This window comes from Carex rostrata, chromosome 35, assembly GCF_964058835.1.
Source record: "Carex rostrata chromosome 35, lpCarRost1.2, whole genome shotgun sequence".
Classification (NCBI taxonomy): Eukaryota; Viridiplantae; Streptophyta; class Magnoliopsida; order Poales; family Cyperaceae; genus Carex; species Carex rostrata.
In genome coordinates this window covers 1,945,336-1,965,828 of record NC_135952.1, presented here as the reverse complement: position 1 = coordinate 1,965,828, position 20,493 = coordinate 1,945,336, and the positions used below count along the sequence as shown (strand labels likewise).

Here is a 20,493-nt window from a genome sequence, read left to right as displayed (position 1 = left end):
TATATCAAAACATCATGAAGAAAGAGACAAAAACAAAAAATCAATTTCAATAACTAGTTTTTTCACATAGTTCAAATGTATTATATTTTTATACGTCTTCATTGTGAAAGAATGGCCCAAAATATTCACTTGTCTAGAAAACAAAAATATAATATGAATATATATATAGATGAGCGATCCACTTATAACATTTGTAAATTATAACATCTTACAATAATATGATTTTGCAATTTTAAAAGTCCAAACAGTCGATCTAGCCGTTTGTCAGCTATCTTCATGAAAGTATCCCATGCATCCCTCTTAGCTACCTCATCGGCAAACTGGTAGTGCTTCTGCAATGCATAGTTAAAAATTAATATCGTTTGTTAGCTTAAAAAAAAGAAACAAGTAATTATTAGAGGTTTTGTTTTAGAAAAATTTTCTCACCATAAACTCTGCCTTGATAACCAACTTATTATCCTCAGGGAAATCCGTGTAACTGGAGTACGGGCCAAGATAATTATTACATATTTCCTGCAAAATAACTTTTGTTGACCTGCCTCGTATGCTCTGGGTGCCCTGCATCAAAAGTCCTGCAAATAGAAATAATTATTACAATCACTACAATTAATGCATAATTACAACGTACACAAAAAATGAATATTACATGTGTCCCGATATCCTAAGCACTGGTCGATCACGTAGATCTGGAGGCAATGCAATATATGCATTCCTACCGTGAATATTTCTCTGACTAGTCTCTGCAACGCAACATACACAAATATGCAATCAATTATAATTAATAGTTTTTTAAAGCAAAAACAAAATCAAAAACACAAATATCTCTTCTACCAAATTCAAAATTCAATTCATTAACTAAATAACAAAACATTCAAATAAAAAAAATAATATGTTTAATATAATATTATTCTTACAACAAAAGGCATACATTTTCTCATGGATTAGCGTTGATACAGAGATATGAAAAATAGAAAATTGAATATAATATTTATATAGATATAATTTATTTTATATAATTATCCGTTACCCAACGGGTACAAAATAACCTTTATCCGTATTCATATCCGTTTACTTAACGAAAAAAAAAACATTACCATACCCGTTTTATCAAATATGATACGAATAAAGTAAACGAGTAAACAGATGTTATTGACACCCCTAATATTTACAATAGTCATACTGAAATATATAAGAGAGGGACATATATCATCCGAAAACATCATAAATTATAGCATTGGTGTATGGTGTATGATAGCACATGCATGATTGCTCATTTATAGGATCTGAATGTGACAAGTCTTTTTTTTTTTTTTTGAGAAAAAGAAGGTGTATGATAGCACATGCATAATTGCTCATTTATAGGATCTGAATGTGACAAGTTTTTTTTTTTTTTTTTTGAGAAAAAGAATGTGTCAAGTCAATAATTATTGCTTTAATTTGCACTGTAGACCACACTACTGTCATTTATAAGAATTCGGATCCGATGCTAGCTCTTCTAAAAAAGAAGAGCAGGAATCTTCTCCTTTTCTCTCTCTCCTCTCTATCTCTTTCTAAAATAGAGGAATTTTATGTATCCCCTCAAAAACTTCAATATTACATATTTCCTCTTCAAAAGTTCATAATATTATATTTAGTTATTTACCCTTCAAAATTATGAAAAGTCACATGTTTACTCAATTCATCAACTTTATCATTAATTTTAATTTCATCACCCTTCTAAATCCATAATTCCCATTTTACCCTTATAAGAATTTAAAAGAATCTGATGTTAGCTTCTACTGATCATCTCTCCCATTTCAGCCTTGTAGGACTTCACAAAATATAACATGGCATCTCAGTAAAGCATTGATTTTCTCAAGCTAAAAAACAAGCTAATGTACATTGACTGACTGAAAATAAATTCCAAAAAGAAGATCCAAAAATCTAGATTTGAGAACAGAGATGAGCTTTACTTTGAAGAACAGAGTGCCCAGTTCAGCCCCCTAATGCTGTCCTTATAGTTTTTTGGTTTGCTAATTCTCGTAAAAATTTCTATACCAGTAACTATATCAGCGGTACCAAATGTCTTCAGCAGTACGAATAGCTCAATGTGATTTCCATATGAAATTTTGCTTGAAGACCAAAATTATACATTTTTAAAAAAAAAATTTACTATTTTCTAATATGGGTAGAAAATCGATAAATCTGAAAGATTTTGGACCATTTCAAAAATAGTAAAAGAATTTTAAAAAATATAAAATTTTGTCTATAATCACATTTTGAGATCATGTTAGAGCGATTCGGATGGAAGCACCAAAGCTCAACAAATAAAGTAAAGAGGTTATTTTATACTTTTATGCCCATATTTTCATGTTCAAAGATCTAAAACGTTCAGCAAAATCTTTGTATTAAAATGTGCTTGAAAACCAAATTGCTCTTTTAATATGAAGAAACATAGTTGACACTTAAGTCTTGTAATATCTATGCTTTGTTCGACAACATCTCTAATAGAGTGACAGACAACCTCAATATGCTTGGTTCGTTCGTGAAAAAGTAAATACTTCACTGAGATTGTCTGCTTGAAGAGATGTGGGCAGAGGATTGAATAAATTAAACCAAGCTTAAATCCTTGAAGCCAAACAGTTTTCAAACATGCTGATGACATAGCACGGTACTCAACTTCTATGAAAAACATGGAGATTTGATCTTGTTTGCATTCCATGACATAGAGCATTACCTAGAGGTTGAATAAAACCCGTTAAGGGTATACCCGCCCGTACCCGCCAGCTAGGGTACCCGTGCCCGAGCCCGGGTATGGGTCGGGTACTCGGGTACACGGGTACGGGCAAAAACCGGACCGGACCCGTTATTTTAGACCAATACCCGAGTTTACCCTACCCGAGTTAACCCATACCCGACTAAACCCGTACCCGACTACCCGAGTACCCATACCCGTATACCCGAGTACTGTTCATCACAGTTCAAAATTCAAAAAATTTGATTTTTTCCCCCCAAAAAAATCAGAAAAAAACCAGAAAAAATCAGAAAAAACCAGAAAAAATCAGAAAAAACCAGAAAAAATCAGAAAAAACCAGAAAAAAAACAGCAAAAAATAAAAAATAAAAAAAAATACCCGTACCCGCCTTACCCGTCAAGAGTACACGGGTAAGGGTATAGGACGGGTAGGGTATGGGTTTTGAAAATTATACCCGCCATACCCGTACCCGAATACCCTTGTACCCGAGTATACCCGTACCCGAGACGTACCCGTACCCGAGACGGGTATACCCGGGGTACCCGTACCCGCCCGAGTTGCAAACCACTAGCATTACCTAAGAAAACGCAACCAACCAGTTGTAGACTTATATTCTGGGCCTACTTTGTTTCGTTCCAATCAAAGACTACAATCTGGGCCTGGGAGCCTATGAACAGGCCCAACTAACATCTTGAAATTTGAGTTGTTTTAGACTAATTTTGGGCCTTAAATTGACTCAACAGTTAACAGGCTGTATTGGTAAGCTAGTTTATAGTTAATTTAGAGTAGAACTAGGGTGTTCTTAAGCTCACCAAAGTGTTTGGTGAGCTTGACTCCAAAATCTGTCAAATTGGTTTTAAATGACGAATCCGAACCGTTGGAACCCGCCTATTTTATGTGTGATGCGTCTACATGTGAAATTTTTAAACTTTCAAATTAGTTTAGTATAAAGTCAAGCGGTCAAAATATGTTCAAAAAATGAATGCACTAAAATTAATTTATTAACCTTCTAATTTTGACCAATTGACTTTATACTAAACTAATTCGAAAGTTAAAAAATTTCACATGTAGACGCATCACACGTAAAATAGACGGGTTCCAATGATTCGGATTCGTCATTTGAAACCGATTTAACGGATTTTGGAGTCAAGCTCACCAAAGTGTTGGTGAGCTTAAGAACACCCTAATTCTACTCGTTAATTTAAGAAGACCAAATTAAAAAGTGCTCTTCCCTGACTTTTTTTTTTTTTTTCAAAAGATGCTTTTAAAAGGAGCTGAAAAGGTGATATGATGGTAGTAGTGGAGAGCAGAATCTAATTTTATTGTGGTGTTGGTATCTACGCCCCAAATCCAATCATGGGCATCTCCAGTTACTTTGGGACAGTGGTAAAGGTTGTTAAAAGCAGTGTTATAAAATGCGGTTTCTATGCGGTATGCGGAAAGTCACCGCATACCGCATATACGGTATGCGGCCGCATATGCGGATTTTTATGCGGATTTATATATGCGGATTTTAAAATAAAAATTTATATATATTTGGAAGCATAATCTCACAACAAGAATAAGAATACACATATTTGTAGAACTATTTTATATCCATTATTCTCTAATATAAAAGCAACATACATATATAAGAATACACAATAACAATATCATATGCGGATCACATGCGGTTCAGATGCGGATCATATGCAGTATATGCGGTTCATATGCGGTTCATATGCGGATCATATGCGGATCATATGCGGTTCATATGCGGTTCATATGCGGTATGCGGATCATATGCGGTTCATATGCGGATCATATGCGGTATGCGGTCAAAAATTATGCGGCCGAATATGCGGCCGCATATGCGGAACCGCATATTAGACCGCATATTAATTTTCTATGCGGTTCGGAACCGCATACGCATATGCGGCCGCATATACCGCATTTTGTTACACTGGTTAAAAGGGGTAGATCAATGTCAAAAAAAAAATCATGAAAGATATAGAATTTTTTTGTGGGGATAGGATCAATTAGAGCATGGAGTAGTATACATAACTCAGATCCCATGATAGTTCAATTCCAACAATTCTGATAATAATTATTTAAATGAGTGTGTGGATAGGATCAATTAGAACATGGAGTAGTATACATAATTCAGAAGTCAGATCTCATGATAGTTCAATACCAACAATTCTGATATTAATTATTTAAATGAGGAGGGTTTAAATGTTTTCATTTTGTGTCTTTCTGCATTTTTACAAACTTTAATAACTCAAAATTTAAATTTTAAAAGTTAAAATAAAACCGTTGGATATGATCTACGTCATTTGATTTATGTACGTGTACAAAATTATGACATTTCAATTTTGTTTCGGTTGTTATCAAGAACTTGTAAAATTAAACTATTGTAGATAATTTCTAAACGTTGATTTTTCAACTTATTGATTCATATGAAAATAAAATTGAAATGTGATAATTTTTTATGAGCACTTAGAAAAAAATAACATGGATCGCACCTAACTGTTTTATTATGACGTTTATGGCTTAAATTTTGAGTTATTAACGTTTTTAAAATGGAGACATTTGAACCCTCCTTTTTTTAAAATAAATATTTGAATGAAATTGAAAAGTTAAAAAATAAATTTACCAATGTAATATATTTGGATAAATAAGTTTTTAATCAATAATATTTCAGACAACAAATATTATTTAGTGATACATCGAAAGTCGTTAATTTCAGAAGAATACTGATTATTTATTCCTCTATCAATCGTAAAAGATAAACAATTGTCAAATTAACTCTTCTCTTATAAAATATAATTTATAGTGTATTCATCTCCAATTATTTAGTCCTCTAAACAATATATTTAAAAATCTTACATCATTGGTCACATCTACAATTATAATTGGTTTGTAAGATCCAATAAACTAATATATAACAAAAAAAAATATCTATAATCTTTTGCAATTACAGCTGGATGCGCATGTTCTTATTCCTTTTTTAAAATCGCAAATTTCATTATATATATATATATATGAGTAGAACTAGGGTGCTCTTAAGCTCACCAAAGTTTTGGTTAGCTTAACTCTAAAACTCATCAAATCAATTTCAAATGACGAATCCAAACCGTTGAAACCCGCCTACCTTACGTGTGATGCATCTACATGTGAAATTTTAAAACATTCGAATTAATTTAGTATAAAGTCAAGTGATCAAAATTAGAAGGTTAATAAATTAATTTTAGTGCATTTATTTTTTGACCGCTTGACTTTATACTAAATTAATTCGAATGTTTAAAAATTTCACATGTAGATGCATCACACGTAAGGTAGGCGGGTTTCAACGGTTCGGATTCGTCATTTGAAATCGATTTGATAAGTTTTAGAGTTACCCTAGTTCTACTCTATATATATATAGAGAGAGAGAGAGAGTAAAGCTAGGGTGTGATGTGCTCACCAAGAGGATTTGGTGAGCACAACTCCAAAAATATATCAGATCAACTTCAAACACTGAATCCAAACCGTTGAAATCCATGTACGTCATGAGTGATGCATGTACATGCAAAATTTTGAAAGTTTTGAGTTTATTTACTACAAGGTCAAGCGGTCAAAGGAATGAAGTTTTTATAAGTTAATTTATAAGTTGTTTTATATATTCAATTTTTTTATTATTTCTTTGACCGCTTGACTTTGTAGCAAATAAAATTGAAACTTTTAAATTTTTGCATGTACATGCATCACTAATGAAGTACATGGGTTTCAACGGTTTGGATTCAGTGTTTGAAGTCGATCCAATATACTTTTAGAATTGTGCTCACCAAACCCTCTTGGTGAGCACATCACACCCTAGCTTTACTATATATATATTAAAAGATATAAAATATTTTATGTTTGGTAAACAACCCTCTTCTGTGATCAGTCCAATTATCAGATAAGACAAGCAAGAATCTCTTATTCTATGCCACCATGAAATGGGGGCGCTTTTAGTATTTCTGTCGTTGCCAATATTTTTTTTATTAGTTTGACCTACTTCGCACAAAGTATTATATGTTAATTATTGAGCAAATAAAATATATGAGTGCACCGGAAGGTTATACAAAAATTATCACCCAGATATAACCTTTGATGTAATACAAGTATTATATTATATTATCGATATTGTTCAGCAAGGAAGGATTAAGACTCCTTACAATTTCTTTTGTTTTCTTTAATTTTTTTAGTCGCTTAATTTTTTCATATTTAATTATCACCCAGATATAACCTTTGATGTAATACAAGCATGAGCATGACCCAACTCGCTCATAACTCGCTCATTAAGAATTTGCCACACCTAATCCCTGCCACATTTAATCCTATGTAATTTTGTATAACATCAACCTTGCCTCATTAAAATTGATAAATAGTGAGCATAGTTTCATATTTAATTATGTGTAATATAATGAGTACAATGTAATATTTAATCATGTGTAATATACTAATATTCATAGTTTCATATTCATTTTTTTTGTAAATCGGCAGAATCAAAACCTCCGCCAAAAGTCCAAAACAAGTAATAGTCATAACAACTCACTCATTTAAATGAATTATAACAATTTGTTGGATTTTATTACGATGACTTTTAACAAATTTTGTTATGCGTGGACACACTATATAATTTTGTTATGAGTCATAAGTCATAACTCGTGAGCCGCTCATAACTCGCTCATTAAAAGCTCGCTCATTTACAACTCTCTCATTTACAACTCGCTCATTTATCCGCTCATTTAAATTCGCTCATTAACAACTCGCTCATTAATCACCCCTACTGCATTGGTCCAGGTGGAACCAAAGGGCAAAGGTGGCACTTTAGTTTCAGTGGTTGAGTCTGATTCCACATTCAATTGCACCTTTTTCAAAAGCATTTTTGTCTGGATATGCTCAGACTGGTATATTTGTAGCATTTTTAAAAATTTAAAAATTATAAACTCATAAAAGTTGAATGGGTGTTACTGTTTATTTTACAGTAACATTCCTTCTCTCAGTCTTCAGATGCGATATTGAGAAATAATAGCCACGAAAATATTAGTTACTAAAAATATCTAATTAGTGTAAAATTGATTAGAAACTTATTTATTTATGAACCATGCACAAATTTTAATTATGCATAATTCTCTCTTTTATCGCTTTTGGACGAAAGCATAATTTCTCATCAATTTTTACAAACATTACAATTTTCATAAAAAAAAAGTTCATTTTATTTTTTTCAACAATCTTTTTCATGCTCATGATTTTATAGTGAGAATTATATCCTTATAAAAAAAATACATGAATAAAGCAATCTGAATATGTAACTGGAGATATCCAGTTCAATCCGGTGAGGTCCATTTTAAAAGTCAGGCCTATTTACGTCATTTTACACATCTGGCACGCGTATAGGTGATGATAATGACATGATGACAACATCCAAAAAACCAAAAATTTCAGAGATAAAAGTATACAAGTCCCAACATTGTAATTTTGTTTGTAATCATGTGAAATATTATATTGGATAAAAGATGGATACGTATGTAAAATTGTAAATACAAAAGTCAAGGGCCAAGAGCGTTGATTTTAATCGAAAATTTTAATTAAATTAAAAAAAAGTCAATAGCGTATAATTAAAATACAATTCAGATAAAATTATGGTTTGAATGAAATATAGAGATAATGATCATATTGGTTTCTAATGTATGGACTTTTTAATTATAAAAAATGTTTGTTATAGAAGTTTGTAAATTATGATAATACATGCAACATGATTCATTTTGAACTCTCTAATTATTAAACATGATATAATTCCATTTAATTGGTATTTTTCTTTTTTTGAGAAAGCATTTAATTGGTATTTTTTTCTCTTATATAATATTGTTTCTCTTATAGCGCAAATTGATTCTAACTATAAATTAATATTTTCATTTTCAAAATTCAAATAACCAATATGAATCATTTAACATTATCTCAATATAAAAATGCACTTATTAATCGTTGATCAAAACATAATTAATCCCAAGGCGACTGTGTCAGTGAAAAGCAACACAGTTTTCTGAATCTATGCCCGCCACAGAAATACCGATTTCTCATAACATAGTATCAATCGCCAATCGAGGGGAAATCTTAAAGAGGGTGTTCGGCAAGTTGGTTTGGCTTAAATTTTAAGCTCCACTAAGGAAGAGGTGTTTGGCAAGATAAATTTAAGAAAGTGAATCTTTAGCTTTCTTAAGGAGGCTTAATGCCTTAAGCCATGTAGAATGGTGGCTTAAAAATTGGGACAAGCTTAAGAAAGTGGGCAAAAGGAGGCTTAAGAAAGTGGTTTTAAGCTTTACAAAGGAGCAAGTGTTTGGCAAGCTTAAGACTCCTTAGAGCACTAAGGAGCTCTAAGGAAGCCTAAGCTACCCTTGCCGAACACTACCAAACAGAGAGGGAGTCACGACCGAGTCAGAATCCTCTGCATTACCTCAGATCTTGAATTTCTAAATAAGAGCCGTCCGATCAGAATTCTGGCCAATCCGGACCACATCTGTAAGCCTGGGCCTCTTTAACAATAGTGTCAGTACAGATCGGAGGGTATAGATTTTTTTTCTACAGAAACGCAAAGTTTGAGGTACCACAGATGAGTTGAGTTTCCCACGACTCCCCACCATTTAAAAAGAGAAACCTTTTGATTTATGCCCCTACCGCCTTTTTCAGTTTTTTTCAACCTAAAACCCGCGAAATAAATGAGAACAATCAAACAATCGCAGGATTGAAAGAGTCGCAATTTGTTCAAATTAGAGAATTCTAAGGTAATTTTTTTTTCTTTTTCCACTTTGTCTTAGTTTTCGTTTACTTGGGGAATACATAATTGGTTCCGACTTTTTGCATATGCACCTTTTAATAATACTTTTTGATTTGAAAATCTTTTTTTTTTTTAGAATAATTATGTTTTCTCTCTACCTCCTTTTTTTTGTTCTTATGCACTTTTATGAATCAGCAGATACTAGTAATTTATACTGACAGAAAGATCAAAATGCTGTACATGTAAAATTGTGTACCAGTGTGTACCAGTGGTACAGGATGCATGCTACTTAAGTTTATAACAGATCCACTTTCTCCTTGGTTTTGATATTCTTTTTTAATTTATATTAGAAACTTTTGTTTTTGTAAGATTTTCAGAAGAAATGGCAGGATCGAATGGCCTTGAAACTCCCCTTCTCGAAAAAGACCAAACAACGAAAGAAGTAATTTTCAGGGTGAAGGGCATAAAATGCACCTCTTGCACAAATTCTATTGAATCTGCTGTTTCAAAAATTGGAGGAGTTGAGAGTGTATCAGTTTCGCCTCTGCAAGGACGAACAATCGTCAGATACCGACCTGATCTTACAAATGTATGTAAAACACATTTTCTCATGCATTTCTGTTTGTTTGATCTTACTGGGAGCAATATTCATGTATTCATTTCTTAATTAACTTCAGAATTTAGAAAATATTAAAAAAGTTAAATATGAAAAATGATACAAAATTTGAAAGTAGCATTAAATTTTAGAAAACTATAGTTGTCTCTAGAAGGAGGGGTTTATTTCTATATGCATCTGCTACTGAAGGTCATACTGGTATAAAGCCTAAAATGTAACAATTGCCAAAATTTGAGTTTTAGGCTATGAAACATTTGTAATTAATTTCTTCTTTCTTCAGGTAGAGACCATTATAGAATCAATCAAGGGCCTTAATTTTGATGTTGATATTGACTCTTCATCTCAAGAGATTGCAACATGTCGACTCCGTATTAAAGGCATGGCATGTACCAGCTGCTCCGAATCAGTTGAAAATGCTCTGAAATTGGTACAAGGGGTCAAGAAAGCCGCAGTTGGTCTTGCTCTAGAAGAGGCCAAGATCCATTTTGACCCAAACCAAACTAATCCAACCGGGCTAATAGAGGCAATTGAGGATGCAGGTTTCGGGGCTGATTTAATTAGCTCCGGTTGGGAGGTGAATAAAATTTACTTAAAAATAGGTGGAATTAAGAACTCTCTAGAAGAGTACAGTTTCATTGAGGCACTGCTGGAAGGAATAGAAGGGGTGACTACTGTAGAGGTGGACCCCAGTAGTCAGAGAGTGGTGGTTTGTTACGATCCGGACTTAACGGGTCCGAGATCTGTCATGCAATGCTTGGAAGAGGCTGCCAAACGAGGCCCGGTTTCATTTGATGTGAAATTTGACACACCTTCTAAGGGAGGAGATGGGGACCGGTACGGGGAAACGAGGTTGTACAGAAATCAGTTTCTGTTGAGCTGTTTGTTTTCTGTACCTGTTTTTGTTTTTGCCATGGTTTTGCCGATGGCCGGATCAGCTGGGGATTGGCTGGAAATTAATGTGAAAAATAATTTGACGGTTGGTTTGCTTCTTCGATGGGTGCTCTGTACTCCTGTTCAGTTCATAATTGGCTGGAGGTAAAATTCCAGTTTTGACCTTGTGCTTTTTTTTTAATGCAGTTTACAACATCATACAGGCACTGCATTTGATTGATTATGATTCCAGTACCAGTTTTGATAATACTACTCTCTTCACTTATCGGTTTTCATTTAAAGTTGCAATTCACATTTTTTCCAAATACTAAAGCATTTTTCTAACATATCCATTTTTTTTCTATGCAAAAAAAGATTTTACATGGGGTCATATCATGCACTGAGACGGGGTTCATCTAACATGGATGTGCTGGTATCGCTTGGCACTAATGCAGCCTATTTCTACTCAGTTTATATTGCGGTAAAAGCCGCAACCTTGCCGAATTTCGAGGGTCAGGATTTCTTTGAGACCAGTGCAATGCTGATTTCTTTTATTCTCCTCGGTAAGTACCTTGAGTCCATGGCAAAGGGGAAAACCTCTGACGCATTGTCGAAATTAACTGAGCTGGCACCCGAGACTGCATGTCTGCTCAACCTTGACAGGTGGTACCCACACTGCTTGATTTCTGTTGGAATTTCAATTGAGCATCATAAAAACTAACCTTAAAAATGGAATACTGATAAAAGAAAAAGGGTAAGTATTAAAAAAGTTAACCATCCTTGGTATGTTTTGTTTCATTCTTAGTGCACGGAAGTGAAATTAGAAAAGCAAAAATAATGAAGAAAATTGAAAAGGGCAACTTATCCTCTACTAGAATTTTTTGGTTTTGGTCTATTGGTGCATTATTGAGTAACTTCATTGCGTGTTTTTACCCTCCATTATTCTTCAGCTCAAATATCTTAAAATTTATTTTTCTTCCTTCAATGAACAGGGACGGAAATGTAATTTCAGAGACAGAGATAAGCACCCAACTTTTACAAAGAAATGATGTTATAAAGATAGTACCAGGTGAGAAAGTGCCAGTTGATGGTGTAGTTTTTAAGGGACAAAGTCATGTTAATGAGAGCATGATCACTGGCGAGTCGATACCCATTGCCAAGAGACCTGGAGACAAGGTCTCTTCTCTCTCTCTCTCTCTCTCACACACACACACAGAGAAACACAACATTCACAAACAAAATTAATATCTCATTCTTTGTGATATTGTAAAATATATACTATGGATCCTCTGTACTTCGGCTAAATTTACTAAACACCAATTATCCAAACAGCAGTGGAAAACTGATCAAATTTCAACCGAACCATATAATACAAAATGTTGAAATCCTTTCAAATATTTTCTCTCCCTCTAGGTGATTGGTGGCACAGTGAATGAGAATGGGTGCATACTTGTTAAGGCAACACATGTTGGGTCTGAAACCGCCTTATCACAGATTGTTCAGTTAGTAGAAGCTGCACAGTTGGATAGAGCTCCTGTTCAGAAGCTGGCCGATCACATTTCTCGGTTTTTTGTTCCCACTGTAAGTTCCCTATTATTATTATTTTTTTTTTTTTCTTTTGAAAGAGTCTGTAATAAGGTCTGACCTGCAGTCAAACTGACGTGAAAAATGAGTTAACCTAACCTGGAATGATATTAAAACAAACGTAAAGAAGACCTGACCAGAATCAAATAACCTAAATTGACTTCTAAAAACTTAATTTGACCTGCTGAATTGGCTTTTTATTGTAATGAGTTGAATGACCGACCTGGACCAGATCAAACTCAAAATTGAATGATGTGACATTTTGTTGATCTGAAATGAAAATAACTCAAGTCTGAATATGATTAATATGATTTAATCTAGACAACCTGAATGTGTTTTATTTGACGTCATATTATCAATCACCTAAGAAAATGGCCCAAATCATATTTTATTTTCTAGGTCTGGTATTTTTCTGATAAACAATAACTTTTGATAGTGGTTCCACTCTTATACTAGTGTTTTGATACAGGCAAAAACATTTTAACATTTATCTGGTTGTTTTTTTTCCCTTTTCACTATAGGTTGTGGTAGCTGCATTTCTTACATTTCTCGGGTGGTTTATAGCCGGAGGGACCCACCTTTACCCAAAGCATTGGATTCCAAAGGGCATGGATGAGTTTGAGCTCGCACTTCAGTTCAGCATTTCAGTGCTAGTGATTGCATGTCCATGTGCACTTGGTCTTGCAACTCCAACAGCTGTCATGGTTGCCACTGGTAAAGGTGCCTCCCAAGGTGTGCTTATTAAGGGTGGCCATGCACTTGAAAAAGCTCACAAGGTTTGGTTTTTTGGTTTTCGTTTGTTTCAATATATCCTCAAAGAAATGTAAATGACAATATACCTCCCTCTGAGTAGTTAAACTTTAGTTTTCATCATTTAAGTACCAGCTGTTTGATACTGCCTTCTGTAAGACTGATTGGTTTCGTAATGCAATCGGTTGCTATGCCACTTTTATCAAAAAAAATATATATATATACCACCCTTTTTCCTTCATCTGCGTAGATTAAACCATTTGAAAAGAGGGGTATTTTGGGCATTGTGCATAGGCTAACACCTTGATGTATTAATACCAGGTGAAAGCAATAATTTTTGACAAGACTGGTACGCTGACAGTTGGAAAGCCCTCTGTGGTACAAACAAAGCTCTTCGCCAAGATAACTCTTATTGAGATGTGCGATTTTGCTGCTGCTGCTGAGGTAGTTTCCATCGAATTGCATAGTCACTTTTAATTTTTCTTAAACTGAGTACTTAACCGAAAAACAACCATTTTGTTTTGTCAGGCAAACAGTGAGCACCCTCTATCCAGGGCTATTGTGGACTATACAAAGGCGCTCAACCAACAATACGGATTATCCAATAATGATTTTTCAACCTTAGAAATCAAAGATTTCGAAGTACATGCCGGTGCCGGAGTCAACACCAAAATTGGTACCCGATCTGTTTTGGTTGGCAACAAGAAACTCATGCACCTGTTCCATATTCCAATAAAAGATGAAATAGAAGATTTTGTATATAATATGGAACAGTTGGCGAGGACTTGTGTATTGGTTGCTATAGATGGTGAAATATGCGGTGCATTTGCAGTTTCAGATCCATTGAAACCAGAAGCGGGTCGGGTTGTATCATATTTGGAACAAATGGGTATTTCGTGCATCATGGTAACAGGTGACAATTGGGCCACTGCACGTGCTATTGCAAGAGAAGTCGGAATTGGGACAGTATTTGCAGAGATCGACCCAGCAGGAAAGGCCGACAAGATCAAGGAATTACAGGTAGTTTTTGTACTCTGTCAATTAAATAAGTCCCTTGAATGATAAAAGAAAACATAAGAAATTTCGCCTGTACTGTTTTACTGTTGTTTAGTTACGAAAATCTTGTCTGGTCTATTGAAGCTTGGTCGATTGCCCGGAAACAAAATATGTAAATAAACAAAAAGAATAATCTTTAGGTTATAATAAATCTCTCTCTCGAGCTGTTCAAAACTTCATTTTGCGTAGCAGAATGGTTGTTATGCAAAATAGAGTGAGGCTATGGTAATATGCATATTACACAAATTTCTGCACTATGAACTCATATCTCTGTTTTAAAGTCCAAATAGTTGATCTGAACCATTGAACATGAAAATGTAATTGCAGACCATATTTTACATTTTTTATAATTTTTTTACTATTTTTTTGGATAGGTATAAAATCACTTTATTTGAAAATTCTGGACCATCCAAACAAAGTGGTTTTCTACCCATCTAAAAAAATAGTAAAAAATTACAAAAAATATAAAATTTGGTGTACAAGTACATTTTTATATGGAGATCATGTTTAACAGTTCGGATCGACTGTTTGAACTTTGAAAATAGAGATATGGATCTATAGCACGGGTCAATCCGTAATATGCACATTACCATAGCCTCACTCTACAAAATAACTATATATATATTCTGTATTCAGTCCTAAACCCTAGCTTAAAAAAAATTTCAGAACCAAAACTTTCAAAACACCGGCATCTATTGTCTACAACTAAACCAACACTTCCTTTCCTAACTCTTACAGAAGAAAGGCCTAACAGTTGCCATGGTAGGAGACGGCATAAACGACTCACCCGGCCTTGCAGCAGCCGACGTTGGTCTCGCAATCGGAGCCGGGACCGACGTTGCTATCGAAGCAGCCGACATTGTGCTCATGCGTAGCAACTTAGCTGATGTAGTCACTGCCATTGATCTCTCCCGCAAAACCCTCGACCGCATCCGCCTCAACTATATCTGCGCCCTTGGCTATAACATTTTAGGCGTGCCGGTTGCAGCAGGGATTCTGTTCCCGTTCACTGGTGTCAGACTTCCTCCCTGGCTTGCCGGTGCTTGCATGGCTGCTTCCTCTATTAGTGTAGTTTGTTCCTCTTTGTTGCTTCAAATGTACAAGAAACCATTGCTTGTCGAGGAAGCAGAAGCAGTTGTGTCAAAAGCTTCTGACAGCCAGAGCCCAGTGTGAGGTAATCGAGTATTTCTGTTTAATATTCGTGAGGATTCTGATTGGACGGTATGGATCAAAACAGAAATAATCTGTTACCTTAGGTGATATGAATTCAGTGTGAGGTTGTTGGTTGCTATGAGATGTTGTGGCATCCTTGAATAACTTGCTAGTTTTTATTTATTCTTGAATTTTTGGCTAATAGTGTTCTAGAATTGTAGTCTTGTAGGTGAAATGATTCTCATATATATATTTTGATTTGGTTGGATACTAGAAACTTTCAAAAGTCATACTACTATATGTTACTTGCAATTAATTTTCATTCAATGGCTTAAATGTAAAATGTAGGTCTAGTTCAGTTTAGGAAAATTAGGGATTATAAATTAGTTAGTCTTACTATTGAAAAGTTAGGGGGACAAATTGTGGAATACCATTCAATTCCATGACAAACACCATACTTTTCTTTTTTCCTTTTTTTTTTTTGAGAATAAAATATGGCATTTTACTGTCCACAAGAAAAAAAAAAAAAAGGAAGAGAAAAAATAAAAATGAAAGCGAAGTTTATAATTCATGCCTTTCACATTTTGTCAGGAAATAATTGTCTCGTTCAATTCTCACAAATAATTGAAGAGGTCAAATTATTTGTTTAGACAGAAGAAGTAAATACAATTTAAACTTTATTATGTTAGAATTTAAACGATATAATTCTCACCACAAAGATATAACAGTCTACAAAGATGCAAACAATTTGAAATGCACATTTTTTTTCTACTCATATTCACAATTCACAATTCGCTTCAGAATTTAATGATTGTGATTCACAATTCACAAACAAATGAAATTTTTGTCAAACAGATTTGCTTAAGATGATTTTTTTTATCAAATGAAATTGCGACTTAATGGCTCACTGAAATTTAGACATGGTCAATGAAGGGTAGAGATTTTAACATAGTAGTTTTAGCTTCCTGCAGCGCACAAACAACATGCAGTGGTGTTTTGATTATACAATCCGTGCTCTGCATGAAGCCAAACCTTCTCTGTTAAAATATTCACCCATCAATTAATTATTTTAAAGGAACACATTTTTTATTTTTCATTAAATTAAATATTACCGTTAAACATGCCTGGTGAAGAACAGAGGTAAAAATTATAGACCTAAAAAAATACATTAATTAAAAATTTAACGGATATTTTATTTATGTTCAAGCAAATCAAAACTATCGCAACAAATTGTATATTATCTTTTACAATTTTGTTTACCTAGATATGTACACTGATCAGTTTTACTTAAATTACTAAACACTTCCATCTAATAGCAATATATTACTAGTGTTTGTTATGAAAATAAAACACCCTACAAATTTGGCAAATTTTTCTAACAGTAAAACAATCAAAACAAATTTCATTGTAGATAAACAAACTTAAGTTACAAACATCAGCTCAATTTATCTCTATATATATGTTTTCCAAAACTCACAAAATTTAAAAAAAAAAATAGAAATTGGTACTTGAGAGAGGAAGTTCCTTAATATTATTGCTAATAATAAAAAAAAGACAGAAAATAAATAACCATGGACTTCCTAAAAATTCTCAAGTGCACAATTTTGATCTTTGTAATTTTTGCATGCACAATTCATGCTCAAAACTTGAGCTCATGTGTCTTCAATGTAATGGATTACGGCGCAGTCGCTGACGGACTAACCGACAGCACATCAGTGAGTTATCAGTATTAGCTTACAGTTCTGGTATTAATATCTGATCCCTTATGATATACTGATACATAACAGGCATTTCTAAAAGCATGGGAGGGGGCATGCGGGGCCGACGGAGCACCGACATTGCTGATACCTAAGGGGGCGTTCCTTGTCGGACCGTTGAAATTGAAAGGACCATGCAAGAGTCCTATGTCAGTGAGTCTGAAAGGCAGCTTGTCAGCATCGACCAACCTCGATCTGTTCTCTAGTAACTGGGTTGAGTTTCATTATATCAAAGGGTTAAAAGTCGCCGGGGGAGGGACGCTTGACGGACAAGGGGCGTCGGCTTGGCCACAGAACCAATGCCCAAATAAATCTAAATGCCATACCTTACCTACGGTAATTAAACATTTATTTCGGTATCTTCTTTGCAATTGAGTGAGGCTACGGTACTATGCATAGTGCATATTGGTCCGTACTACGCATCAATATTTTTATTTTCAAATTCCAAATAATCGATCAAAAAAAAATGTGATTTCTATGTAAAAATGTATTTGCAAACTAAATTTTACATTTTTTAGATTCTTTTTTTACTATTTTTTTCAGTAATATAATTGAGCAAATGTGAATACTTGTCCTTTCAATTAACTTTTTAATTTTTTTAATTTTCAGACCTTGGTGCTTGCCTTTGTTGAGGATGCGAAAATAAACGCGATACACTTGATGAACAGCAAATTCTTTCACATGACTGTCTTCGCATCGAAAAATATCCTTCTCAACAAACTCAAGATCAAAGCACCCGCAGATAGCCCGAACACAGACGGCATTCATATCGGAGATGTTTCAAACATCACAATCACCGACACGATTATAGGCACCGGCGATGACTGTGTCTCGATCGGTCCCGGGAGCACCAATGTGACGATATCAAATGTAAAATGTGGTCCTGGTCATGGTATCAGCATAGGCAGCCTTGGAAAATATTTGAATGAGAAGGATGTTAGGGGTCTCCGTGTCAAAAACTGCGCCTTAACGGGTACCACAAACGGACTAAGGATTAAAACTTGGCAAAATAACCCTTCTCCATTGGTAGCATCTGATATCGTTTTCGAGAATATTCAGATGGATGACGTGACAAACCCGATCATTATTGACCAGAAATACTGTCCCCATAATTTTTGCAGTGATATTGCTGATGTAAGTTCAACAGTTATATATATTTCTATTTGGGAAAAAAAAAATTGATAAAATTTAAGCTTGTTTTTCTACAAAATTTGATAATTACTTCATTTTTTTTTCATCTAAATATTACAGGCTCCTTCAAATGTGAAGATACAGAATGTTGCGTTCCGAAACATCACCGGTACATCGGCATCTCCTGTGGCGGTCCAGCTACTTTGTAGTAATGCGGTGCCATGCGAAGGTATTGAGCTGAGCAATGTCGTTTTCAAGTCCGATAAATTTGATTTGAAGACTCAATGTGTGAATGTACATGGCGTATCAGATGGAAGCATGAACACCGCCTCTTGTGTATGAGTGATAACGATATTGATGACATGATGTTTTGACTTCATGCAGCCTAAAAGAGCTCAATAGCTTGGTGTTATTAAATTACTTTTATTTATTACATGCTGAGCATTGTTTGTTATACCAAGAATGGGGAAATCTCCATTTATTGGATTATTGGAAAAGATTAAAATATATATATATTGGGGGCGAACGCAGGAGCTATTTAAACATTTTCATTCGTTATTTCGGGGTTAATGGGCTTCGGCCCAAATATAGATAGGTCCCTACATGTAAAACAATTATAAAAGATGATCTCTTTGAGTGGGCTTTTAAAGGCATAGTAAATCAAACCATGAAGTTTTCTTGCTAAAACATAGCTTTCATGCATTTTGTTTAGAACTGAGGAGTCTGTGCGCTCCCACCCCGGGTACCTGAGGTACAATTGATAATAATGGGCGGTCTAGATTAATTTCAACCAGCTCAAATTCAATCCGGAACTTATTGACACTGTAGGAGTCTGCTTTGAGATTCGTGCCACGTTAAAAGAATGGTCAGGGTTTTTTACTTGCACCTCAGGTACTGGAGTGATACGGATTCAGAACTGAGAGTGTGGTTGTGCTTGCACTTATATATGAAGGTCAACAAGACATATGATAGCAACACATGTCTTAGTTGAGAATGCTGAAAAACAAGTCAGGCTCAGGCATAGATGACCCGTGAAATGAAGGGACCCGCTTGTCAACCTCCCAAAGATATCTAACAATTATTGAGTGGTGTGGGGGCCCAGTAGGCCCAGGCCTGGCGCTTCCACCACAAATTCAAACGTGTACTGGTTTCTTTACGACACGAGTTCAGGGAACAATAACAGATATGTATCAGAATGTTTTATTTTTACAAATTCATTAAAAAGATTATTAATAAATAGTTGGAACCAAATCAATAATTCGAAATGCCTCGAAGGATTTTATGTGGTCAAGACTCATGATGCACCCATGCGTGCATTTTGTGTAGAACATAATATTTTATTCGATTTCTTCTATAGAATCGAAAAAACAAAAATATACATTCCTGAGTTTTCCTATATTATTTTTAATAAAGTTTGAAAGTTAAAAAGTTCTGGATACGTGCCGACATTTTTATTTTTACTCAATTAAAAAAATAATTTAATAATAATAACCATGATCCAAGAACATTATTAAAAGTACCCAACCCGTGGAATTTTTCCACGGTTCCAACCTCTCTTTTTTCTTTTTTTTTTACAAAACAGAATTTTTTATTTTTTGAATTGAAATATTAGAAATATTGAATATATTTCTTTAAAAATAGATGAAATACAATAGAATTTAATTTATTAGAAAGACTGTAACAAATAACTCGGATCAATATTTTTTAGGTCGGATTTTTCACGGCTGTAAGAAAAATTAATATATTTTTTATGTGTTATTGGAAATAAATAAAAATACTTAGATTCTGAGTTATTGATCCCGGTTCAAAAGTCACTTCTAGGTAATCCAGAAAATATTGTGATCTTTCTAATACATTTAATTTATAGAAAGTTGTATCTATTTTTGAAAAAAAAAATAAAAACTTTAATTTATTTAATAATTATTTTTCAAAAATAATTCTCAAAATAGATATAACTTTTTATAAATTAAATGTATTAGAAAGATCACACTATTTTCTGGATTACCTAGAAGTGACTTTTGAACCGGGATCAATAATTCAGAATCTAAGCATTTTTATTTTT

At 34.1% G+C, this 20,493-nt stretch overlaps 2 protein-coding genes across 6 annotated transcripts in view; both read left to right on the top strand.

The window, feature by feature from the left end:
• The window catches only part of LOC144549554 (copper-transporting ATPase HMA4-like), a 74,753-nt gene extending 58,940 nt beyond the window's left edge, over nt 1–15,813 (top strand). Inside the window, exons 2-11 of one of the 5 annotated variants that reach the window (XM_078298325.1) lie at nt 9,429–9,522; nt 9,893–10,104; nt 10,412–11,166; nt 11,377–11,664; nt 11,994–12,177; nt 12,415–12,582; nt 13,107–13,361; nt 13,657–13,779; nt 13,864–14,355; nt 15,130–15,813. In XM_078298325.1, coding sequence (XP_078154451.1) covers nt 9,898–10,104; nt 10,412–11,166; nt 11,377–11,664; nt 11,994–12,177; nt 12,415–12,582; nt 13,107–13,361; nt 13,657–13,779; nt 13,864–14,355; nt 15,130–15,564 — 2,907 coding nt within the window. In that variant the 5' untranslated portion in view covers nt 9,429–9,522; nt 9,893–9,897 and the 3' untranslated portion in view covers nt 15,565–15,813. Of the gene's footprint in view, nt 1–9,406; nt 9,523–9,884; nt 10,105–10,411; nt 11,167–11,376; nt 11,665–11,993; nt 12,178–12,414; nt 12,583–13,106; nt 13,362–13,656; nt 13,780–13,863; nt 14,356–15,129 lie in introns of those variants that run through there. The other 4 variants (XM_078298324.1, XM_078298328.1, XM_078298326.1 and 1 more) reach the window with 4 other exon arrangements.
• Nucleotides 15,814–17,114: 1,301 nt separating this feature from the next.
• On the top strand, nt 17,115–18,783 carry LOC144549322 (exopolygalacturonase-like). The gene is made up of 4 exons (XM_078298035.1): nt 17,115–17,258; nt 17,331–17,636; nt 17,910–18,434; nt 18,552–18,783. The coding sequence occupies exons 1-4, from the start codon at nt 17,115–17,117 to the stop codon at nt 18,771–18,773; spliced, it is 1,197 nt and encodes a 398-aa protein (XP_078154161.1). The 3' UTR covers nt 18,774–18,783.
• Nucleotides 18,784–20,493: the final 1,710 nt, after the last annotated feature.

Coding starts and splice junctions, on each gene's coding strand:
- LOC144549322 (XM_078298035.1), top strand. CDS start 17,115: ATGGACTTCCTAAAAATTCTCAAGTGCACAATTTTGATCTTTGTAATT. Junction 17,259..17,330: donor GACTAACCGACAGCACATCA/GTGAGTTATCAG, acceptor GATACATAACAG/GCATTTCTAAAAGCATGGGA. Junction 17,637..17,909: donor AATGCCATACCTTACCTACG/GTAATTAAACAT, acceptor TTTAATTTTCAG/ACCTTGGTGCTTGCCTTTGT.